Consider the following 25683-nt stretch of genomic DNA (forward strand, 5'->3'; position numbering starts at 1 on the left):
CCAGTGGCACTCTCTTGGTCCCTCTCCATCCCATTGCCGGCTGTTCTCATTAATGAGCAACACAGTGAACCCCATTTGTCAAGCATGGAGTTCCCTGCCTCGGAGAGGTGTGGGTGTGTACACTCTGCCAGTTTCAGGAAGAAAAGGGGAACACAAGACACAGAGCGACAAAACGAGCTGCCCCAGGACACAAGCTGGAACAGGGTTCCTAGGGGCAATGCCATGTGTTCTGGAAATCATCAGGCACCATGTCATGAAAGGGGAATGGTCCTCAGGAGGAGGGGTGTTCACGGCCTCTGGCTGGAGCCCCCCAGATTCCCTCAGTCAGTGGCTATGGTTTTGGGAGGACACTAAGGAATTAAGAAAGAAGAGCTGCTGGCCTGAGACCAAGAAAATGAAGTTCCCCAACACGTCTGCAGCCTGGGATTATGGATATTGCTGACGGGCTGAATCTCCCAGGGCCTGAACTGCAGAGAAGGCCCATATAAGGCTGTCTGTCAGCTGTTCTGGATTCACTATGGACTGTTTTGAATGCTGGAGAGTTTCTTTTTCACTTGCTTCTCCATCTGGTTATGCATTCTCTACTTTGAAACCTGCAGTCCTGCTGGAGAAGGCACCCTCGGTCCTTCGGGTTTCCTGATGGGTCACAGCTGCATGGTTAGCTGGCCTGTAGGTTGCCCTACAGATGTTTAGTGACCCCGTGCAAAGGATGGTCACGCCCCGATGTCGGGAATAGAGCAGGGTGGAGCTGGCACTCAGCTGGAAGAGGGATGATGGGTTGATACCAAGGCGGGTGTCACAGTCCGAGGGGGAAAGGGGACACAGAGAGTAAAGCCTCCTTGGCCCTTTGCCCGTGGACAATAATTATTCAGTTTCCCAAAGCACTCGGTGAAGTGCAGGGCCCAGCCAGACCCATGCCCACGCAGCTGACTGGTGTTCTAGTGTCACTTGTATCACCGTCTGTTCCTTGGGCTTCTGCAAGCAGAATGAAGTCTTCAAAGCTGAGAGCTTTCCCAGGCAGGGGGGTCCACTTCCTCTGTTAGAGCTAAGGGGGCCGTGGTCACTGGCCCCCAACTAGAAATTGCTGTGTCTCATCTTATCAGGATTGTACCTGCAAATCCTTGTCCTGGTCACTTCAGGTAGGACCACTGGCCATTGGGGGACGGGGAGTGGCCCTGCAATGACCCGGGGGATCTGAACCCTGTGAGGTCCCCAGAGATAAGCCCTGGCTCCCTGACCCTGTGCTCACTACTCTCCTGACACTCTGCATGACTTTCCCACCTGTCATCTGCTGGCAGGGACCACCAGTGCTTGGGGCTTCTCTCTCCTGACTATAATTTGGGCGAAGTCAAAGGCCAAAAGAGCCCTGCCCCACCCCCGCCCATAGGGAACATCCAGTCAGTGGAGGTATTTTCTATTACTGCATGAAGAGCTCTACCTGCAATCTAGCACAGGTAATACAAACAGCAGCTTTCCCAGGCCTGGGTTTAGATCCTAGCCCTGCCTCTTGAGGGGTACGGGGTTGGGCAGGTTATTTAACCTCTCTAGCCCTTGGTTTCTTTATTGATGAGATGGGAATCATTCCAAATACCCTGAAGAGTTACCAGGGTTATATTATATGACATGTGTGAGACAGTGAATGACACACAAAGGGATTCAAGATGTATGTATATCTTCCTCCCAATTCCATCCACTCACCAATGAGATCCTTACCCCCCACATCTAAAAACACACGGAATTAGCCAGAGTCCTAGATAACAATAAATAGAAACGGGTCGTTGGGAGTGGCCAGAGCATGAAGCCAGGCCCTCTGTAGAGAACAATGGGAGATGACTGTGTGGGGAGAGCGGGACATGCTGGGGGCTCGCCTTAGGACGACCCACCTGAAAAGGATGCCAATTATTCCCACATTCCCACAGCAGATCTGCTGTCCCCGAAGAGGGTGCCCAGCTCCCTGGTGTGACAGAACATGACAAGACATGACGTGATGCAGAGTGCTCGTGGCCTCCCCTCAACACCCCGCCCCCACTGCTCCAGCTCCACAGGGCAGCATTCCGGGCCTGCCGCAGACTCACAGAAAACACGCTGTTGCTAAAACAAGTCAGGGCACCATGAGACCAGCTCCCTAAAAACTCTCTGTGTAGTTTTTTTTTAAAACATACATTGTGCTTTTCTTTCCCTCACTTTCTTTCTCACAATAGGGAGGCACGCCCTAACAAACTCCAGCTACCAATCACAAAAGAATAATAATAGCACGGAAACTCTCCACATAGCCTGGGTGCCATGTAACCAAGAGGCTATGCCAGTCTGTTCACAGCTGGCCTCCAGGAGGCGGGAAGGGGTCCGCATGCTGGCAGCCACTGTGCTCTTCCTGAAGGCCTGGGAGATAAGTCTCTTCAGATGTTTTCTTCATCTTTTTTTTTTTTTTTTAAATAACTTCTTTGGTGGGCGGGAAGGAAGTGACCAAACTTGCACTTTGAGCTTGATGACATGAGAGCACCATCCTAAAAATAGGGGGCTGCTTTTGCTTCTCGCAAATGAGATGTTTCCTATCTCCAAACCAGGCCACGGATTCTGTGCATTAATTTAGAAACTGGGGAATTGTGCTTGACAGGCCTCAGTGCTCCTCCTCCTTTTAGAGAGTTTACACAGTGACACAGTGGTAAAAAGTGGCAGAATGACACTAGAAAAAATGCCAAGGAGCAGGTGGGTACAAAGAATCCTGCTAAGTCAATTTATGCTTAAATTGGAAACCTTTGCCCTAAAGCAAAAGCACTTTAGAAAACAAACATATAAAACGAAACAATCATGGCAAAGTTTCTTGAATTAGGCAGATGATGAAGTTTAAGATGACATGAAATGAAGACAGAGGATCAGGGATGAGAATGGAGGTTCTTTAAACCCTCAAGAGTGGCAACAACTTTCGGAGAGCCAACTTTACATCTGAGAATGGTCGAAGTGCCAGACTTAGCATTAAAAAAGAAACCACATCAGTCAAATGCAAATTCACGGGCATAACTACACAAAAGCAAGGTTCCAAAGGGACAGACTGGCCAGGACTGGCCACGTGGCCAGAGCACAAGTCTTTCCCAAGGCTAAGGCTCTGGGTCAACACAGCTGGGGGAAGTACAAAGTCTACCCACCCTTACCTGTGTAGAAGCTGGAATGATTGTTTTCTTGCTCGAAAATGCTCTTGGTCTGAGAGTCGAATCGGAGCCATAGTCCAATGGCAAGGACTGCAATCCCGGCAAGCTGCAAGAAATACAGGATGTTGGTGCTAATCCCGGCTGCCAGGGAAAACTTGGTGTCCAAGTGCCAAAGATGAGACCACCCTTGGTCTCTGCCCCTCATCACGCACCGGTAGTAGCAGCAGGTAGTATGGGGATGCAAGTGGGGGGAGATCAATCCATTTGCTAAACATATTAGTAAGTTGGAAATAAACACTTACAGCGTGGCTACTGTACGGACAACAGAGTACTATACAGCAGTGAAAATGAACTGACGCAGCAACACACAGTACTGTGAGTGCATCTCACAGATGCTCAACAGAAGAAGCAAGAACCACAAGAACACATATAATGATTCCATGTAGTTAAATATTACCGGTTAGGGGTATATATAAATGACAAAGGGAGTAAAAGGAAGTGATTATCATAAAGTCAAGTTAGAGGTGACCTGTAGCTGGCAGGAAGGATTTCTGATAAGAAAAGAACACTTCAGGGGCACTGGCAATATTCTAGCTTTTGACTTGGGTGGTAGTGATGTAGTTATCTCTTCATAGCTATTCTTTAAACAGCTCATGTTTTATGCACTATGTGTATATACCATACAATAATAAAACAAAAACGCTGTTCAAAGGGCACACCCATTTATCAATGAGGCAGCTGTGATTCCTTATCAGACCACACTGTTCAGCGAATGACATAGCAGAGTCTCCCCTAGGTTGTCCATTTTTGGTCCTTTACCTTTTCACACGGGGAAATCTTAGAAGGTGACCTGTCCAATTCCAGGTTTTAGGAGCATGCATGCTTCCTTACAGGTGATTCTAATAAACATCAGACAAAAACCTCCACGTAATCTCACAGTCTTGTGAAGGTCCCATTTCATAGGTGGGCAGGTTGATATACCGGCTCCTAGAGGGCAGACTTCCCCAAGAAGGCACAGAACTGATGTGCCAAAGCCTGGCCTGGCATTGTTTAACTAGATGCCCATGGAGGTGGCCTCCAGCCACGCCCTCCTGCACCAGCAGCACCAGCAGCACCAGCTGAGCTCCGTCTCTCACGCTCGTACCAGGGCCTGCTGGGGAGTGACTCAGGCTGCAGTGTGGTGGCCAGCTGGACGCACGAGGGCGTGGGCTCCAGGCCAATGCCCGTGCACCGGGTTTTGCTGGCCCACTCTCTTCACAACAGAGGCGCCCTATATGTCAGAGCCCTGCTCTTCAGGAAGCTTGGTTCTCTGCCCCGGGAGCTGGGACCGGCCTCTCTTTCCTGTTCCCCATGACTTAGCAGTGGGTTTGGATGTGCTGGGTGGAAGGGAAATGACAACGGTGTGAAGGGCGACCCAAGACCTTCGCCTGCGGTCGAGCCAAAACTGTGCCCGTGCTGCAGCGGCGTGTGCTGCCTGGGTGTAACTTCCACAGCGAGGGCCTGGGATTCCTGGCTTAGAGTTCTACTGCTTCAGTTTTCCCACCTGTAAAATGGGAATGGTGAGATGCGGCCCTTCCTCGCCTTTTAAGTATGGCTAAAAATAAAGGAGATTATATTAGAAGTATTACAAGTATTAGAAGTTATCGTGAGAATAAACAATCGGCACTCGGGTCGCCAGGACTGCACTCCCCGCCCTTGGACAGTCGGTCACTCCGCGCCTTCCCAAACCTCTCAGTCCTCATCTTAGAAAGGCAACACAAAACATCAGTGAGAACCACCAATGCCACATGCCCCAAGGCTCGACCATGCACAAAACAAACGAACAAAACAACAACAATAAAAACAAACAAAGAAAAACTCATGGAGGCCTGGCTTGAAGGAGCAGAAATTTTAGAGTTAAAACAAAGCTGAGAGCTTGGGGTTCAAGCAGATGTGGCATCTCATTAACAAAAGACACGCAGGTGAGTTAGGGCGTTCTGGGCTAATCCGAAGACAGCAGACATGGCTCTGTGGGGGAGAGTATGAGTTTTTCCCCCCTTCCCCAGTCTGGACACTCTAGTTCGACTCAGGAGCACTGCCATTAGAGCAGAGGCACGGTGGGGCCCAGTGGGACATCCCCATATGCTGCAAACGGAACGAGCACTCACCAAGTACTAGACGGCTCTTGACTCTGTGGCGGGCAGGCCCTGGCCTAGCTCCCCTACGGTCCTGGAAAGTTAAAAGGAGGTGATGCTTTTCTCCTCTCCCCAACCCCAATATATGGCAGCCCAATCAGATCCCTGGAAAATGGAACACTGAAGCCGCTGGCCTCCTTGTGGACATGAAAGTGTCAACCCAAGAACTCTGTAAGCTAGAGCCTCACATACACTTGGTAGTTCTAAGTTTTGATTACCACTTAGCCGCCAGCCTTTTCCTCAGTCTTCCCTTCTCACCCTCATCTTGGTGGTGCTACCGCTCAGGGCACCTGGGACCTGAGAGAGGCCGTATCCTTTATTGTCCTTTCTGCTCTAGGCTTGTGCTTATCAAAGAATTATCCTCAAGTCATCTTCTCTCCCTGTTGATAAAGTTACTCACCGACTCCTTCCTCTGCTAGGAAAATTCTTACACAAATCCCCATGGAAAGAATAAAAACAATCCCGTCCAAAAGAACTAAGCTACAAAAGAGGAAAGAGAGCTACAGCCTGCACAGAAGCCTCTCATGAGCAAGAGCTGGGTGTCTGAGAGTGACACCATGCTCACGACAGAGCTTTCCAATAAAACCTGCAATGGTCAAACCTCTTCAATGTTATAATTTCAAGGGTCCTAAGCCAATCTGTCAAAGTTAGTCATTTATCTGGTCTCCATGCCCAGGTGGCAAGAAGGACACGGTGCTGGAGAACTGGAACCAGGAAGAGAAAGACTTCAGGCCTCACCCTGGCCAAGAACAAGACCAGATTCAGGAGTTAGGGTTCCCGCAGGTCTGGACCCCACCCTGGACCTCACGGCAAGCTGCTTGGTTGTCAAAGCCAGAACACTTGCCTGGAGTAAGGAAGAAGAAAAACAGCCAGCTCTGGAGAAATGGAAAAAAGCAGTAACAGATCTCAGTCTCACGCCTAAAGCCTCACTACAGAGAGGGGGAAGTTCAAGAAATCCAGTGGGAAGGGAGGTCTGGGGCTGGAACACTGGGAACACTTGGTTCACCAAAATCGCAGAGGAATGAGCCTGCTGCCTTTTTGATTGGATTACAGAGTTAAATGGCCTGAGGAGAGGCTGTGTAAACCATTAGCTGCCCATTTTCTGTAATGCTATTGGAGAAATTGCTCCAGTTGGCTGGGTCACGATGGCTGGGGGTCACAGGGCCACTGAAGTGAGTATAACTGGTGCAATCTAGTAATAGCTTCTACTGTTGTGCAGGCAGCACACTACCTAAGGAGTTCAGAGAATTTCCCGGGAGAGCTCACTTTCTGGTGTGGCACGGAGGGGCTCCCTAGCTCCTACCTGGCTTTTGCCCCCAGCTACTTGAATACTAGGAGAAACCAAATGAGAAGGGACCAGCAAGAACCAAAGAGAGCTTTGACCTTGAAAAAAGGCCATCCAGTCAATGATTAAGGGACTCCACAGAATAAGAAAATAGGGTCTGACAGGCCAAGAAGTTGATGGTTTCCTTCCAGGTTAATAACTGATATGTGGCAGGAATGTTGGCCACACAGTTGTTACGGCTGCTGCCTCACTCTTGCCCATCATCGTAGATCTGAGCAGGTTTGAGTGGATGCTCAGACAATTCCCTGCTCACAGAGCCCTTGAAGGAGGACAGCAAACCTACCCAAGATCACCAACTGGCCTGGTGGGGACAGAGGTAAAAAGTCCAGTGCCCCTACTCCCAGCCCCAGGCTCTGCCCAAGGTCACCTCTCATTTCCAATTACAGCCAAAGGGAAACATTCTGGTCCTGCTGAGAAAAGCTCCTTTGCCTTTGGGGCAGAAATGGTCTCACCCATTTGATAGTACAGGGAAAGAAAGACAACTCTCCCTCCAACTCTCACCTCAATGTTTTATTGGAAAATTTTTTTATTTCTTCAAAGAACTCATTTTTCCTTTCAGAAAGATGGGCCATGAGAAAAACATGACACAAACCTAAATTGAGGATGTTCTACAAAATACTTGACCAGAACTTCTCAAAATGGTCAAGGTCATGAAAAACAAGGCAAGACAGAAACTGGCATAGACCAGAGATGAAGGCGACATGACAACTGTCATGTGGTATCATGGATGGGATCCTGAGACAGAAAAGAGGACATTACCGGAAAAACCAGTGGAAAATCTGAGTAAGTCTAGTTTAGTTAGCAGTACTGTATCAATGTCGATTTCTTAGTTGTGACAAATGTAGCATAGAAATATAACATATTAATGACAGGAGAAACTGGTAGGGCTACAAAGGAACTCTATATTATCTCTGCAACTTTTCTGTAGATCTGAAAGTATTCTAAAACTCAAAGTGTATATACATCTATATAAAGAAGATGGGGCCTCTCTTTCTAAGTTTCCTGTCTCCTTCAAGAACCTGCTCCATTAATCCGCCTCTTTCCTGCCTCTGTACGCCGTCTCTGCCACTGCTGCATCTTTTGCCAACACATAAGAGCAAGTCTGTCCATCCTAAAAAAAAACCAAATAGAAAACAAACCCTTTCTTCCTTCAACCTGAGGAAGGCTGTAGACAGCTTAGGTCGGTGGCCAATGTTTAAGACTTTTGCTCCATCTTACGTTTTTTGATCTGCCAGCAGCATGACAGCATCGAACCCTGCCTCCTCCTCACCTACTCTAAGGATGGAATCAAAGTCTCTCAAATAAGTCTTGTGCATTCCCACCTCTGCTTATGCAAGTCCTTCTTCTTCGAATGCCATTCTGTCTACCTAGGCCGGTGGCTTCCCATCAACATTTCTTTGGTCCCCTCCTCAGGAAATGCAATCCCGCGAGCTCCACACCTGTTCTTCTCTCCAGCATCCTCACATCCTCCATTCCTCTCACGTGTGTGCTCGTCGCACTAGAGCTTATGCTCCTTGAGGGCAGGGCTACTTCTTAGTCATTTTAGTAGCTCCCCTGCTCCGTCCATACTTTGAATAAAACGGTATATAATCATTCCATAATTGAATGATTACTTCAATGACAGAATTTCTGAAACCTACCAGAATTTCCTCTCCGGGTCTTCTCCCCTTGGAGGAGACCTCCATTCCAAGCTGGCATTTCTTCCAGATTCATCTTCTAATATACCACAACAAAAGTCAGAAACTACAAGGAAAAATTGCTCGCCCAGAGAAAATACTAAGACCCATGAGGGTATGTGATGAATGTCACAATGAGACGTAGGGGTAAGTCCACATAAAGTCTTTTTTTAAAATGAGAGTTTATAAAAAGTTCACACACTCCAGTCCTCACTCCCAAAAGGAGTCCAGTTAGACACTCCGATTTTTAATGAGCACACAGGTAATCCTGTCGCCTGGAGTTTATGCCATCTTCAAGAGACACAAAATCCCAGCACAGCTCCAAGCTGAGGCCCCCAGTGAATAGTTTCCTGCTCACCTCTCTCACCACTCTAAGCACAAGGCACTAAAGGCACCCACGCAAAGATGAGAATTCCAGTGAGTCATACCCGGTCTTGCTACAGGCCCAGAAATCTTACACTAAAACACACCTGGAGTTAAAGGAAATATCTCCAATTCCAAAGGAGGACTGAAAACAAAATCAAAGAGTAATTAATGCCACTTAGGGGCACCTGGCTGCTCTGGACTCCATGCCAAGTTTGCAAAACTGGTTCCAGTTAGAACCTGAGGAGTTACTTATGTGCATGTCACCCTACTGACGGAAACACTTAAATTAGCTTGAAGAAAGACGAGGAAGTAACAAGAGGAAAAAGAGCAACTGGCTGCTAAGGTTTCAGTGTGTGCGTGATGCACCGTATCCTGCCGCTCAGGTGGAAACGACCATGTTGGCCTGTGGGACAAATCCCACTTTGAAGAAAATTCCTGTCATGGGTGGTCCTTTCCTCCAAGTCCCTTCTTTCTTCTGTAATATGACCTGACTAGTAATAATTTTTTTTTTTTTAAAAGGACAAAATACTCATTACGCGTTCTCTATCCAGCTGTCTCAGAAAGCCCAGGAAGTAGAGAGCACATCATTCTCCACAGTGGTTTCTCTTTGGGGCTAGCCTTATACTTGTGGTCACATCCACCACTTTGGGAGGGGCTGGAGACGGGCAGTGGTGACAGGATGGGGTAGGGGAAGGAAGGAATGTTTTCATTCCTATGTCCCTTTGTCTTCTTGGAAAAGCAATGACTGTCTGGTGACTTTGGTGAGCCTGTGGTCAAACACATGCTGCAAAAGTTTTCAGTAAGAGGCAGGTGGCCTAATAGAAAGAATGGTGAGCAAGGAGCAGGAGACCCTGGCTCTGCCACCTGTCACTTGCATGCTTATGCTGCCCAGAGCCTGGTCTACATGAGGTGGATGTCAGAATCATCTGGGGGGATTCTAAACATGTACCTGCCTTGATTCTGTTTCACACCTCTGTTGAGAAGGACTGGACTAGTGGAAGAGCATGGACTTGGGTCTAATTCTGGTACTGCCACCTAGGAGCTTCATGACATTAAACATTTTCCTTAGCTTCTTTGAACCTTAGTGATCTCATTTGTAAAAAAAAAAAAAAAAGAAAAAAAGAAAAAAAAGAAAAAGATACCTGTTCTGCCTTTGACCTAGGCTAAAGGTGAGGATTAAAGAAGGTGATGCATATAAAACACTCTCATAATCGTGAAATGCTATAGCTAGCCAGATTCTGTAGGGAAAAAGTGAAAATGACAATAATAATGACCCTTGAGAAAGACAGAAGACGACAGTGGGCCAATTCATGGCACTTGGCAAACGTCAGTGTGTGTCCTCCTATGATCTGAGAAGGTGGCTGGGCAGGAGCAAGGCAATTTAGGACACTGGGGTTCTGTTTTCTGGTTTCAGTGAGAGTCAGTGTAAGTGCTGTGTGGTGGGGGAGATGGATAAATTTATCTTCTTCACACCCATACACTGCTTCCTGGAGCTCCGCTAGGATCAGATGGGAACAGCCAAAGAAAAGCGGGGAAGGAAGGTTAGAGGGAGACTGTTGGCTAAGACTGGAGGCCTCTGTCCTTCCTTGGAGCACAGACTGCTTCCAAGGGCAAATGAGTACTGCAGGAAGGAGTTATTAAAGGAGCAGATCACAGAGAGGGAGGGGGTTATGCCTCTTTATTTCCTCCCTTCAGGGAGATATATATATACATATATATATATATATATATATATATATATATATATATATATATGTATATATATATTAGCCCTGGTTTTTTTTCTTTTTTTTAATGTACTGGACTTTGAGGACCTCTTTTGCCCATGGTGCCCAGCAAGACTGAATACCAAGGATGCAAGTTTCCCCTACCAGCCTTTTCTGGGCCCCAAAATACCAGTCACGCTTTAAGAAAGCCTCAGAAGTGGAGATAAGAGAATTTATGCTCACACAGGCTTCAATAGTTAAAAACAAGTCAGGCCACCCAGACCTGTGGGCTCTGGGCCTCACCCATCTCCATGGCAACCCTTGCTCACCACTGACTGCCAAGCCTCGGATGGGCTGATTCACTGTCAGGAGGCTGGGCTGGGCATTGCCAACAAGAACAAACAGGCGCCCAAGCCCCGTTGCCTCCTCTAATCCTCTCCTGCATCCTCCTCCCCTAACTCCAAATGAAGGCTGGAGCTGTTGTCTTTGGAAGGGCAAAGCCACTTGGGCAGGCAGGAGCAGAGGTCTTGGAGTCCTCCCTTACCCGGTCCCACGACACAGTAAAACAACAAAAACCAAACTCCACTCTGTTCAGTAGAAAAAACTGTCAGGGCTTGCTTCCATTAAGGATCACAAGTAAATTGTTAAGTTCATGACGGAATTTAAAGATATCAACCAGGCATATTACTAATTTTAGTTTCACTAGAGACAAGATGAAAAGCTGCAGAGATGAACAGTTCCGGAGAATGTGTCCTTCCCTTAACGTTCCGAGTATGATCATCCTGGGGCCACCTCTAGACAGCTTCTGCTGCTGGGGCTTTTTTTAACGAGCTCCCATCTTAGGGTGGTGTACAAATTTATAAAGGCTGGTACCCTCAAAGACCACTAGGAAACTTTTTTCTAGGCCAGAAATTTTCCGTGTGGTCTCCAGATCAGCTGCAGCAGCAGCATCCCCTGTGAACTTGTTAGACATGTAAATTTGCTGTCCCCATCTAAGACTGACTCAGTGAAAAACTTGAGTGGGGTGGGGTACGGCCATCTGTGTTTTAACAAGTACCCTCAGATGATTCTGATGCTTGCTCAAGTTTGAGAACCAGTGCTCTAGGCCTTCATTTAAACACGGAACAATCAGGAAGACGTGGAAAAGCTCTCTTTGGGGGTTCTGAATCCAGAAGATTAGCTTTCAAAATGCCAGTATAGAAGGGCATGAAGCCATGGAGTGGGGGTGTGAGCTTTCTCTGAATTCAAGGTTCCTGTGCATGTCAAGGAGAGCGCACAGGTTCAGCCCAACAGGGAGCAGAATTTCACTATTCCACTTTACTCTGCCATCTGGAGAGTGTGGGCTCAAACGCCACGGGGACTGGGCCTAAGAACACCTTGAACTGCTGCACAGTGACAGTTAAGGGGGAGGATACGGGACAGGTAAGCAGGGAGGAAGCAAGAGAGAGAGACATTGGTTGGACAACTCCACCTCGAACCAGCTGAGCCTGGGAAGTCATAATAATTGGCTCACATTAGAACCTGCAGTGGTTTCCAAATGTGCATTTGCTACACAGGTTCAGCCCTGCAAATGCTCCTGCCCAAGAAGCCAAAACGACTGTCCTGCAGCCTCTGAAGCAGGGCACTCTTGGTAAAAACTTGCCACGATTTCTGCAGACTGTGTTCTCCCTAGGCCAGGCTGCCACTATGTGTAAGAGTGGACTCTTCTTCAAACCACGCTAAAATTTAAAAAAAAAAAAAAAGTAAAGAATACACATAGAAGCTGGCGGTCAAGGACGTTGTAGGGTTATTCAGCTTTAGTGTTGACCTGACTTCTGGCAGGCTTTTCTGTAGCAATCCCTCCACAGGCTTGGGAAAGGAAAACAGATAGTATAATAGTAGCAGTTACGATTTACACGTGTTCTGTGTTACTGAAGTACATTATCTCATTTAATCCTCTCGTCTCCCTTATTTTATAGATGAAATAGGCTCCGAGGGGTTAAGCAACAACTTGCTCAAGAAGGCCCAGCCAGCAAGAGGCAGACCTCAGTGAAGCAGATCCATAGACAACTCAGAGCCTTACTCTTCCCAGCACAGTGCTGCCTCCCTGCCCAGCTGGTGAAAGGAATCATGGGAATCCCTGAGAACTTTTCTTGGGGGACAAGAGGGCGGGTCCAGACAAGGAGGATTTGGCAAAATGCTTTGATCTAAACCTTAACCTGCCTGCTGTGGCAATTCAGGTGCAGGGCATAAACCCCTGCCAAGAGGGAGGGCAGGCGCCAACTGCCATTTCTCCCTCTGTTGAGGCTGGAAGAGGTGGTGGTCTCAAGCCTCTGGTCATGGGGTTCCAGGGACAAGGCACCCCTAGCTCTCCCTTTCTCTTTTCTTCCCGTGGTGTCAACACATAAGCAATGGTGATTTGGGCTCTGCCCACTTTGAAACCTGCTTCCAGGTGTCAAGAAAGTTCCAGATAAGAGGAATCCAGCCCCTTTGGGGAAGCATGAGGAGTGATCCTTGCTGAGGCCACCTTCTTGGTCTGAAGGCAGAGTAGACTTCTTTTGATTCCTGCTGAATTCCCATTTAGACTGCACAAGGGGAGCCTCTGCCAACTGGGCAGCCTTATGGGGCCATTTCCAGCCAAGTGCAAAACTGGTACCTCTCCCCAGCCATCTTTACCAGACTGGGGACATCTGCGAAATGGGCAGATGTAGACAGACAGAAAGACAAGTCCACTAATTCATCTGAAAGGGATGAAGCCTTATGGTAAAATGTGAACTCTGAGCGATCTTGGGTGGTGTGGCTTCACAGAACTGAAGCAATAAGTTGCGGATGAATGCGAATGTTTAGGGCAACCTTGATCTCGGAAACATTCCAAGGAGAGGTACTATAACGACTCCACAACAGCTGCAGAAACTGACCTCTGAGCTCTTGCTATGAGCCAGGCACTGCGATAATAGCTTTACATTAAATATCCCATGACTTTTCCTAATGGTCCTAAGACTTTGGTTGTATTATTACCTTCATCATGCAAACAAGGGAAGTGAGGCTTAGGGAGAGTCATGAATTTGCCGACTCCTCCTCAAGGAATCCGTGTTTCTAACAAGCCTCCTCTCCACACACATCCCCTACCCCCGCTACTACATGTTTCTCTTCCACACGTCGTGGCTGCTTGAGAGGTCGATAACTACAATAAAAAAATCTAGCCATGCTGGAGAAACCAGGAGCCAGGTCCTTGGGGAGGCCCACCTCTTGTGGCCATTTAGTGCCCTAAATATTAAGATTATGGCACCTACCCCACCACCTACATGACATTAAAAAAAAAAAAAAATCAAAATTGTGAAATTAGCATAAAGAAGTTCAAAAAAGTGCTTACTTTCCCCATGATTCCTTGGGCTTGCCTGCATTGCTGGTGTCCTAAGCACAAGCTCGGTCTGCCCCTACCGCTGTGGCCTCCCTTTCTGGGGATTCTAGTGCACTTGGGGGCCTCTTGGAGAGAAAAGTGAGGAAGGCCTGTGGGTACCATCCTCTTGCTATGACTGGCTCTTTAGGGCAATTGTGTTTGAATGTTCAAGCTTGGCCTCAGCCTGGTGCAGGGCTAATGGGCACATTCTCTGTAGGAGCAGGTGAGAGATTTCCCAGGGGGAAGAGGAATACTGAGAGACCAGAGTTCTACTGTTAGGCTGTGCTGACCCCTTCTGAACCTGAGTGCTGGTGAGACTGTCTGATACCCTTTCCAGGTAGTTATGATCATCCCAGTTAAGATGAAGAGACAGGCTCAGAGAGGTAAAGTAACTTGCCCAGGGTCACAGAGCAGGTCTGGAGCACCTCAGCTGTCTGCTCTCTCCTTCTGACACAGGCACAGCATGTGCCTATCATCCCTGGTGGAAGGGAGGGAGCTTGGTTTCTCCTGGGGTGTGGCAGAGGATGAAGGGCCTCTAACCTTTTTCTCAGCACACCTTTATGGAAATTAGGTGGCGACCTGGTCTGAACAAGTTCCAGTGGAGAAATCCTCCTTTCTAAGGACAATGTCAATACCATTTACAGCTAATATGATGTGCTAGTGTTAAGCAGTTTGGGGCTGAGGGACTGAGAAGGAGGCCTCTGCCCAAGGTAACCTCTTTCTGAACAAGAACTCTCATTTCGAGTTTACACTGCCTGCTTGCCAGACGTGTAGAATACACGAGCCAGCCCACAAATCCGTTTTCTGCTGAAAGCGGGCATTCTGATCTTAACCAAAATTATCTGATGTGGTAGATTGTTTTAGGGATGTTTTGCTTTAAATTCCAGAATACCACACATTTGTTTTCCATTGTGTATGCTTAAGATGTCTGGTGATCTCTCTCTCTCTCTCACACACACCCTTCCTCCCTCCCTCCCTCTTGTTTATGCACTTTACCCATGTGGACCAGCTAGCTCTCATTCTATCCGAGGAACTTGTTGCCAGTTGCTTGCATGGCCCTGAGGAGTGGACGATGTCCCTTCTTTTACACCTTTCAAGCAATGCCATGTGGAGTGTGGATTGGCAGTGTTGACAAAAGTTGCTCCCAGCACTGCTTAGCCAGATGGCCCTCCGCCCCTTCACAGGACATTCTGAGCACCAAGCCAGCAAGAGGACAAAAGCCAAGGTTCCCAAACTGCTGTGTCTGACCTATTACCTGCCCTATCCCTCTGCCCTGATCCTTTTATTTGAGATCTCAATTATTAGATACCAATTTGCTATGTCCCCATACCCCACCCTAAAGCACTTCACCTATTATTTAATTTTCACAACAGACCCACCAGGTAGGTTATATTACTTTCCATTTTTTAGATGAGAAAACTCAGGCACAGAAGATAAGTAGCTTGTCTGAGATCACATAGCAAATAAGTTAGAACTTGAACCCCAAAACAGTCTGACTGCAAAGCCCAAATTTTCAATCATTTTGCTAAACTGTCTTTTTGATCCATTTTGTTAATTTCAGAGCTAGATTTTTTTCACTTTGTCCGTCCTCCCTCCCAACCATATCTGATCCCATTTCAAAAGTGGCGTCTTCTATCCTTAAAGGTCCCAAGAGAGCCCACTTACAAGTACAGAGGGCCCTACCTTCTCATCGACAGGAAGGTACCTGCAATGGCTATCTGGCTTGGCCTCGCTCCGGGGGAGTCACAGGTGGACAGAGTCTAGAGAGAAAGCCTGCAACTTTCTCTTACTGGCCTCTGGCTCAAGAGCTTAGCCACGCCCTTGCTGCACTGGCCAGAAGTCGGTGTGGACACAAGCACTGGTTTGGGAAACAGATTCTCTAGAGTAACTTAGCACATTCTCTTCCCATCCTTGCTTCATTACTGCTGCAGGCCTGGCAAGTGCAGACGCTGTTAAAGCTGCCCATTGGCTACCATATCCACAGATGAGGCTGTGGTCCATCAAGTGGCCACCGTCTCTGTATCCTCTATAGGAATGGCCCCAAGGTGGGACCCAGAGCCTCTGCCCTTTCCAAACAGCATCTACTGCCAGCAAAAGGCCAAGGAAACGAGAGGGCATCAGCACAGGCCTGTGTTATAGCTCTGGGCCTGAGGTCCTGGGAGGTACCTACAACAGGAGGATAACGCCAGCTTCCCATAATACTAAGGATCCCTCCCCAACACTGGCAGAGAATCTAAGTTCTACTTGAAATGACTTTTCTGGTCTCTAGGAGACCACAGGTTACCTGGTCTTATGGGGTCAGGGCTATAATTTGATTGGAGTGGGGGAAGGTAGAGTATGCGTAAATTTCCCCAGGGTTGTAGAAAGGAAGCTTTAAAAAGTTTGAGTGCAATAGTAAGTCACGTTGAAATCCACAGCCCCACATCACAAGAAGGAAGCCGCTCACGTTGCACTGGGGTGAGCAAGAGGAAGACTCTTAATGGAAGGGTTTCCTGTCTCTGGAGCACACACTCTGTTCTAGGAAGGCAGAGCTTCTCAGGAGCAGGGCTTGCCACCCATCAGAGAGGGGCATTGATGTGAGGGGCCCATGCAAACTGGCACATTGCAATTGCTCACATAGGAGGGAAGAGGTGATTTTGATTTTAACCTGTAAATAAGTATGTCTTGGTCTGTTTGGGTTGCTAACACCAAGTACCACAGACCAGGTGGCTTAAACAAAATTTATGTTTCACAGTTCTGGAAGCTGGGAAGTCCAAGATCAAGGCACCAGAAGATTTGGTGTCTGGTGAGAAGTTGTTTCCTGCTTCATAGAGGGGTGTCTTCTTGCTATTATCTCACATGGCAGAAGGGAAAAGGATGCTCTCTACGGCCTCTTCTTTTAAGGGCACTAATCCTGTTCATGAGGGCTCCATCCTCATGACCTAATCACCTCCCAAAGGATTCACCTCCAAATACCATCACACTGAGATTTAGGATTTAAGATATGAATTTTGAGGAGATAGAAACATTCATTCTTTAGCAAACTATCTTTTAAAAGCACCTGAACTTCTACTGACTTGAGAAACAAGTTTACAACTAAGTATGATTTTGCTGATCTTTTCATTTAAAGCTTTAATAAACCGATTTTTATCATTTTTCATGTTATTATTCAATCAACGTAGGTTTAAAGATAAATTAAAACTCAAATACCACAGGAATCTGTTTTGAATTTAATACAACTGTCTGATTTATCGTATTTTTAAGCCCCAGTCAAGGGTTTTCTGCTGTGATCCATGGGTTGTGTTTCTATACCTGGACGCTGACATGCAGCTCAGACTGGGAGGATAAGCAAGGGGCTGCCTCCTGAGCAGTTTGGGGGAGGGGGCTTTGCAGGAGCCATGGGCCATTGGCCTGTCTGGGCATGAAATGTTCCCTGGAACACTGAACGTGCGCTGGGTAAGCTTTGAAGGGTTACTGTCCTAACGGAGCCAGCAGGATCGACTGTTTCTGCTCCCCTAATATGATACTTGGCAAGATTGGACAAGAACCCTTCAAACCCAGAGATCTGCTTTTTCTCCAAGCCTATAGTCCCCAAACCTCTCTCTGAGGTCAAATAAGTCTGGCCCTCGTACAAGTCAGCTGGCTTCATCCCCACCTGCTACTTAACCAGGCCGTGTGTCATCTCCTGAGGAGTCTAAATCTCCAACTGACCCCCTTGGAGACAGTCTCCCTTTCCAAAGTCCTCAGGGGCAAGACCAGGGAAAGTCGGCCTAGGCTTCTAGTCTCCATGTAGTGGGAAGGAGGGGAAAGCCAGAACACTCTTCTTGAACAAAGACAAATCACCCACACTACGGGAAAACCTAACCCAAGAAGCAAAACTTGGCTGGAAGCTCATAAAGTTGGATTCTTCGTGTGGACTAGAAATACAAAACATTCATTAAATTAATCGAGAGTCAAAGCCACTCCTTGAGCAATGATTAAGCTGAGTGTCAAAGCAAGGATGGGTGGGGAGGCTGGGCTGCTCTTGATCACCAGGAGCACTTAGGGCTCTCTAATGTCTTCTGAAAGTTCTCCCATTATGCCCCCATGCAGTCCCCAGGGAGTGGTGAGGCAACCCACTTCTTATGGCAGAAACATGTGATTCAAGACAGAGCACAAGTTGCTTGGAAACCCAGGGAGAAAAACCAATATGGGGTGTTCATAATCTCAGGTCCATGGGCTTCTACAAAAAAGGCAAAAAAACCACGCATAGCATGTTTCTGGAGCCAGATCCCATGGATTTCATAGCATTCTGTAAAAAGGTCAAGATCCACCAGTCTAGGATGATACCATAAAGTACTTAAAAACTGCCCAGAACTAAGTACTTTTTTGGGGGAGGGGAGGAATTAATGGATGGATGTAATTATTATAAAATTATCTCATCTGGAGACAGGATTCTGTTTTCCACAGCTGCATGCCATCACTTGATGGAAAATGAAAAAGTCCCTGGACCAGCATTACTTTTTCCATGGAATGAAACGGGCGAGTGATCTGCAGTCAGACTTCAAAACCATAAATTTAAAAAAATGTATTGTTAAGATAAACCATTTTGGTCTCTTGAGTTCCCTTAGCTGCAAATAACTCCAAGTAGTCGAGAACATGGGTCCAATAGGCCGGTACCCAGATTTTTCAAAGCCCAAAACGATGAAGTCATTGCTCTTTTGTGTATAAGAGTTTTAAGGACCAGTTCTGCTTTGGTTGAACAGACCTGTGGCAGGTCCTAATAAAGTCCCCAGGACCCCAACCTGGGGGAGGGAGGAACATGGAACATAAACATGAAGCTACCTGAACCAACTCGACACAGGTTGATCTAGAACACGTAGCCACTAAGGAGGCAGCAGGACCACAGAAGCCATGGAAACTGTGACCTCAGGTCCCCTACCCTCATAGCCAGACACACCATCAAGCTCTGTGTTCTTCAGAAGAAAAGGTGCTTTTGTAAGTCCAAGGCGTATTATTAACTTCCAACCTGTGCGACCAATTAAAAAAACCCATGCTGCCTTATAAAGTGGAATTGAACAGGAAAACAAAGAGACTAATCAAACATGGGACGCACAGTTGTGTAAGAGGGAAGATGCACATCCAACACTAAAGGAAGATGTGAGAACACAGTTTTGTGAGGTCTGTGCCCATAGAAGAGTCAATTAGCAGAGTAAGTGCTCTGGTGAGGGTGGCCCTCAATAGGGCTGCCTATCAAAGCAGTTCCAAATTCGGGTCTAAGCCAGCAGCTGCTTCCTTTGAGTACAAAAGAGTAAGGTATGGAATGGTGCCCACGGGCCACTTTGAAAAGAAAGGGGGAGAGAGGGAGAGAGAGAGAAGAGGGAGATGTGTGGAGGAATCCTCCCTACCACCCCGCAAAAAGCAGGAATCAGATTCTTTGTTGTTGACAACCATGGTCAAAAAGTGGGAGAAAGCCATGAAGATTCTGGGCAGGGGAGAAGCCAGCTTTTCCTTAGCAGATGCAGACACCTGGCCTAACCTCACCTCTCCCCAAAGCTGCCAGCCTCAGTACAAACACAGCCAGCTTTCTCAGAGCTCCAGCTGTCTGCGTGCCAAAACCAGGAAGCCATTTTACTCAACAGCCCCAGCAGCTTGCTCAGCCCAACAGTTTCTGGGTGAAGCAGCAGGTTGGAGGGAGGGAGCTTTTGCCACCATCATTCCACAAGTTCGCACCTTGCGCCCAGATCCAGCACCCTGACATCTTAGGGTTTCTTTGACACGCAGTTTTATTTTCAGAAGTGGGGTGGCCCCACAGTCAAATGCGTAGCCATACATGAAAGCGGGTCAGTGTCCAACCCAGAGCTGGAAGAATGAGGCTGGCCGTGATGCAGGAAGAGGAGGGAGGAATGTGTGTGGACTGGGAGTGCACTCCTGGCTCATCTGTGGTTTACACTTCCACACTTCTTAGGGAATTGCTCCTACTCCTCCAATGGCCTCAATCTAATTTCTTCTGGTGAATAACAATAGCTACAGGACTTTTCCAGGACTAGGTTACTGTGCTAAGTGCATCGCATACATTCTCTTATTTCACCCCCTTCTCCCGTGGGGCAGGCACCAGCTCCATCTGGTGATGGGTAAATCCAGTACAGAGCTGGTGTTCTGATCACTAGGCTATACTACCACAATGGCTAAGGTCGATGAAGACAGAGAACCCTGAACAGAGAGACCCCCCGCCCCTGCACCCAGGGGGAGCAGAGGGAACTGTGAGGTTAATAGAATCGCATCCCAGAGGTAAAGGTCAATGGAAGCCAAGCTCTGTGGATAAGCCTCAGTACTCATTGCAGATTTTTCTGGCCGTGTGGGAAAGTCCTATTGCTGCAGGCAGTGCGGGCAGGGTTGTTTCACAGACTGAGCTTGAAGGGACCCTATGAAACCATTTGCTTCAACCCACTGGTTTTACAGATGAGGCAACAGTTCTAGAGCACAAAAGTGATCTGCCCAAGGCTTCAAAGTGTGCTGGGGACTTAACACTCATCTCTGAATTCCCATCCACTCTGTCCATGTTTCCGAGAAGCCTCCATTAAGTCCAAGTGACACCATTTCTTGGGAAAAAGAAGTCCCCTGCTATTCCATCAGTGAGGGAGGGTAAGGGGTGAGAGGCAGTGAGTGAAGGGGCAGAGGGAGATGGGGGTAGGAACTGGGCCCTCTCAATGCAGGCCTAGGATTTGCAGGGGACGAGTGAGGGACAGAATGGGGATATATGTTCCTGGCTTGGCCCTCGCCTTGTTCCCCACTTATACTTGGGAGTCCACCACTCTGACATCAGTAAGATGTTTTTACTCTTAACCTTTTTTGGGGGGTGGGTAGATAGGCAGGCAGGTCTGAAGTAAATACAGAAACAATTGAAATAGAGCTGGGAAGTTAGGCTTCCGGGGGTGTTGGAAGAAATGACTGATTGCAGGTTTGGCTGTGGGCATCAGAGGCCCTGCTAGGGAAGGGCAGGCAGTACAGGCTTGGCTGTCACTAAGGGTCTCATGGGGATGAAGAGGGGGCCAGAGAAGTCACCCTGCCCTGATAGTCCCACTGCCCTTGAGATGGGCTTCTCTCTGGACCCCTGTTAGCTTGCCCCTCTCCACATCCTTTGTTTAGGAGGTGCTGGTGGCCTCTGGCTTCAGAATTCTTGGCTTTTCAGGCCCACGTCAGGTCCCCAATGTCAAGTTTATAAGTTCCCGGCCTCAAGAGAGGAAGGGAAGTGCTGACATCATAACAATCCAAGTAGTTTCCTTAGATCATAGCTTCCCATAAAACATTTTTGAGAGCCCATTCTCACCCTTCCTTCATTTCTACCCAGCTGGGTACGGCAGCAGGTTGTGATGCAAAGTGTACTGGACTTGAAGCAAACCAGAGCTGCTTTCCAACTGACTTCTGATGCTATCCTGCCACATGACCCTGGATAAGTCACTTAACCTCTCTGGGACTAGCTTTCTGGTCATCAGTAAAATGGGGATAATGCTTCTTGCTCTCTGGCTATGTCATGGGGGCCGAGACTTTGCAGGGTGTAAAATGCTACACAAATGGATCACAGAATTCTTTTATTCTATCATCTCCTAGGGGATGAAAGCTTCATCTCTATAGGGATGTTGATACAGGACAACTGAACAAATAATTAATTCAGAAAAATGTAGCTACTGCTTACCCCCACACCAGCCCATTACCAAGTCCTCTTGTTGGTTTTATGATGGATAAGACTAGAAGGGATTGTAGCATTGGCTTGGTTTCTCTGCTTTCTCACTGTGAATAAGAGGGCAGGACTGGATAATCTCTAAAGTAATGCCTAGCTCTAAACCTAAACATTTCCCGAGTTGAGTCATTTTTGTTTCAGACAACATAGCTTGCTAGTAGCACCCAGCCTAGGCAGGGGAAGCTCTGAATATGGAGGGTGGCAGGTTAGAGACAGGAAAAGGGTGAGTTAATACCAGAGTGACCCCAGGAGCCTCCAGTCAGGCTTTGAGTGTGCTACAGGGCAGATCTGGGTGTGGAGGCACCCTGGTAATTTGTGGTTCCCTCCAGACCCAAACCTTGATGCAGCCTAGGTGGATGGCTGAGGACTAACAGACTGTCAGGGGAGAGACTTACTAGGGAGGAGAGAGGAAAACTCCCTAAAGGGCAAGAGTGGGGTGGGGCCAGCTTACCTTCTGACATTCTTTTCTAGTGCCAGCAGGAGTTGGTGAGAGGAGGAAGCCAAGCCTGGCAGCTAAGCAGCTAACTGCTGGGAATACCTGTGTGTGTGTGTGTGTGTGTGGTGGTGGTGGTGGCGGCGGCGGCGGCGGGGGTGGGGATGGGAGGGGGGGGGGGGACTGCCCACTGCAGGAAGGTCTCCCTAAAGCAGGCCAAGGGTTGGGCAGGGCACACCTATGTGCCATCCACACTAGCATATGTGTTGGGTGTGGTGATTTTTGCAAAGGCAGATCAGTATCTCACCCTGTCAGCTCCAGAGAGAAGATTAAATCCCAGGAGATTTGCCCTTAGGTTTTTGGGCCCCCCGACGACCAGCTCCAGGGGAATGAGCACATTTTTTGTTATAAGCCTCTGGTGGCATGCCTGTTTTTACAGCCATCTCTTGAGAGTGTCACAGGGGCCCTCCCAAACTCCTTTCTGAATGCAGAGGGGCAAATACTGCCCATCTGTGAACAGGGGATGTGGGCCTCAGAACCAGGACACGAAGATCTCCTATTCCTTGCTTCTGTCTCTAGGTGGTCCCTTAATTCCCCAAGGGAAGATGTGGGCAGCTCCCCTTTCCTGCTGCCTCCCTCAGGCTTCCCACTGCAGAGAGGGCTGGGTGCGGCCAGCAGCGGGAGAGTCCCAGAGCTGCCGGGCTGGTGAACGTGCGCTCTTACCACTGGGTGGGCTGACGGGGGAGGGGGAGAAGCCCGAGGCCCTGCGGCCAGCACCTGATCTCTCCCGGAAATGGAGAAACACCTACTCTTCCCACTAAAAGCACCGACCGGCATCTGCCCCTCCTTTCCCCAACTCTCCCAGAGTTCTCTCCAGTTCAGATACTTATCGCACTTGAAAAAAAAAAAATCAAGACAAGCTAGTCTTTCAGGTAGTTTCGAGGGAGCTCGGACTTTCTCACGGCAGCCCAGAATCAAAGTTGGAGAGAACGAAGGGGCTGAAGGTCTCTCCTCGAAGGTGGAGGAGGTGGTCCCCGACTTTCACGTACAGACGGTGTCCCAGGCATGCGCTGCCCGCGCGCCCCTTCCTCTCCAGTGTCAAAGTGCCTCGTAAAACGGCTCTTGGAGGAGCTCTCCCTGTGCCACCGAAATCTTTTAGAGCGCCCGCATTCTCCCCTCCTCGCGGCCCCGGCCACTTGTGAGACCCCCCCACCTCGGTCACGAACTGCACTGTCCGCAACGGTCCAACTTAGCTAGGGTCTTGAGTTCCCAGGACCCGGTGCCCCGTTTCTCCTCCGCCACCAGCCCCCACCCCCGCACTCGGGGGGGCAGACACAAACCCCGGCCCACACCCTTGGCGAAGAAGAGGCCAGGGGCCGGTCTCCACGCCCCAGCTCACTGGGGACCCTGCCTGTCCGGCTTTGGGGAGCCCTCTACGAGCACGCCCGCCCCGCCCATCCCCGGACCCAGCCGAGCAGCCATCTGGAGGCCGCAGTGCCCATTCTCCTCTGCCCGAGTCTATCGAGCGGGTAGTGCCAGTTACCGGCACCCCCGACCACGGACAGGCCTCCCCCGCCACACACACACCGGGGCGGAGAAGCTGGCCCCGGAGAGGAGCGCGCGACCGTTGCGCTCACTTACCCAGAAGATGAAGTTGAAGCCGAAGAGCAGGTATTTGATGCATTTAGTGCCTCCTTTGACCGGCATGATGCGAGATGAACTGGCCTGGGCTGCACCGGTGTGGGGCTGGGGCGCACGGCGAGACGGAGTTCGGACAGAGGTGCTCGCGCCTACAGGCTGGCCTCCAGGCTGGACTTTTAAAAAGTGCCACTCCTTACGGCGCGAGGCCGGCAGCGGTGCGCAAGCGCCGTGGACCCCGCCCCCGTCCCACCTGCCCCGCCCCCGCCCTGAGGCCCGCCCCCGCCCAGGTTCCGCGGACTCCTGACCCGCCGCCCCCAAGCCTTGCCCTTTCCTCTTTCCCCCACTGTCTCTGGCTCAGCCTGCTCTGCACCAAGTTGGGGGGAACCTCCTTAAGCTATCCTCCCCTTTTACTCCCAGCCGTCCAGCGGTCTTTCCAGACCGCCACCTCCTGTTGCTTTTACCTGGTAGTTATATGGAAACCTCGCCGTGCCTGTTCTCGCCTCGTAGATTCTGGGCTTCCCGCCCGAGCCCTCTGCTTCGGGAGACCTTCGCCGGGTCAGGTCATCGGGGCCGAGTTCCCCTTACCCAAGGCTGGCTGCCTGAATCAGGAGGGCACTTCTTGCTTCGGCCTCAATTTGAAGGGAAGCTGCCTGGCTTTATTTTTCCCTGGGGCGGCTCCTTGCAAACCTTCACTCATCGAGCACGCTCGTATTTGGCACCTCATGTGGAGGAGGAGGAATTAGAAGCTTGAAGTCCGGGTGGGAAGATAGGTCGGTGGCTTACCGGAGTAATTCTCAGATGCTGATCATCGAATAGTAATATGGCTGAGAGTTGGGCAGTCCGGGAGCGTTCCTGCACTTGCGGTTCAGAGGCCCCGAGAAGGGAAGAGGGAGTTTGTTGCCAGGTTTCCGTTCTTCCCTCCACTCCACGCCACACTCCCTGGCTCACTGCTACCTCTTTGAAGCTCCGGATGCCTAGTTCTGAGCCTGTTTCTCCTTCGCTCAAAAGCGGTATGGAGCTCCCCACCTTCAATGACCTAAGTTGAAATTCCTTATCTTGCATTCGTAAGGAACCACTCTGCCCTACCCATCTCCCCACACCTTGCACCCGCCCAGCTCCGCGTGTGCCATGTGTGTGCCCTCGGACCGGCTGGCCGTCTTCTCTCTACTTGTAGAAATTCTGTGCTTCCTTAAAACATTTCTTTCCTGTTTCTCACCAAAGAATAAAAAGATTCACTTTTTTTTAAGTCCCAAAACCTCTTTGTGCTTTTTCAAAATGAAGTTTCCTTTAGTGTTCTTTTATTACAAAAGCAAAATATAGTCATTACAGAAACATAATATATCAACAAGCAAAAAGAAGATAACTCAAAATTTCACCCACCAGAAACAGCCAGTATTAGCATTTAGCTGTTTATTGTCATTGTTAGGTTTATCTCACGAATCCATTCATTAGAAAACATTTTTCACTATCTACTTATGAGGGTTTGTCATTAGCAGCAAGAAGGAGCTGATCCTGTTTTTGCCTTCCAGGAGCTCTGAGTTTACTTGGGGAGGTATTCCGGCATCCTGACAAGGGGATTAGAATGCTCTGTGTGTGTGTATGTGTGTGTGGTGGTGGTGGGGGGGGGTTGCTAAGGGAGTTCAAAGAGAGGGGCTCTGACTAGACTTGGAAGCAGTGCTGTAGAACCCAGAACCACAGGGAAAGTTGTTGCAGTCACCAGAGAATGGTGGGTAAATCTGGGGCTTGGGCTGTCTGGGGTCAGAGCCAGAGCTCACAGTGTGGGGAAGTATGTGGGGAGACGAAGGTGGGGACATAGCTAGGCGTGGGGTGAGGAGGAGCCTCCTCTTCCTGGACTTAGCATTCTAAGGGCTTCAATGGGCAGTGTGATTTAGTTCAACCTTAGGTAGTTGAGCGGGGAAGGGCAGGCAGTTGGCCCCTTGATGGTAAGGACCATTGTTTGTTTGTCCAGGCCTTGGCTCAGAGCTTTGGGGAATCAGACTGAAAATTGAGGTGTTGTATTTGGGGACCTGCAACCTGGTGATGCGAAGGAAGCAGCAGGGGATCAAAGGGGCTGCTGAATAGTTTGGGTGAGAGACAAAGAAAAGCGAAAAACAGTGC

General features: G+C 48.9%; 1 protein-coding gene and 1 long non-coding RNA gene across 3 annotated transcripts in view; both read right to left on the reverse strand.

Annotated features, from left to right (window-relative positions):
* Positions 1-23801, reverse strand: part of CD9 (CD9 molecule) — a 32088-nt gene extending 8287 nt beyond the window's left edge. Inside the window, exons 1-2 of the mRNA XM_011365893.2 lie at positions 23566-23801; positions 3150-3252 (exon numbers count right to left, since the gene is read on the reverse strand). Of these exons, the coding sequence (XP_011364195.1) occupies positions 3150-3252; positions 23566-23631 (169 nt within the window). The 5' untranslated portion in view covers positions 23632-23801. The remainder of the gene's footprint in view (positions 1-3149; positions 3253-23565) is intronic.
* A 112-nt stretch (positions 23802-23913) lies between these two features.
* Positions 23914-25683, reverse strand: part of LOC111743549 — a 4483-nt gene continuing 2713 nt past the window's right edge. The window contains exon 3 of one of the 2 annotated variants that reach the window (XR_002781760.1): positions 23914-24417. This is a non-coding gene — a long non-coding RNA (uncharacterized LOC111743549). Of the gene's footprint in view, positions 24418-24952; positions 25600-25683 lie in introns of those variants that run through there. The other variant, XR_002781759.1, reaches the window with a different exon arrangement.

The sequence above is a fragment of the Pteropus vampyrus genome, unplaced genomic scaffold (genome assembly GCF_000151845.1).
Source record: "Pteropus vampyrus isolate Shadow unplaced genomic scaffold, Pvam_2.0 Scaffold116, whole genome shotgun sequence".
Taxonomy (NCBI): domain Eukaryota; kingdom Metazoa; phylum Chordata; class Mammalia; order Chiroptera; family Pteropodidae; genus Pteropus; species Pteropus vampyrus.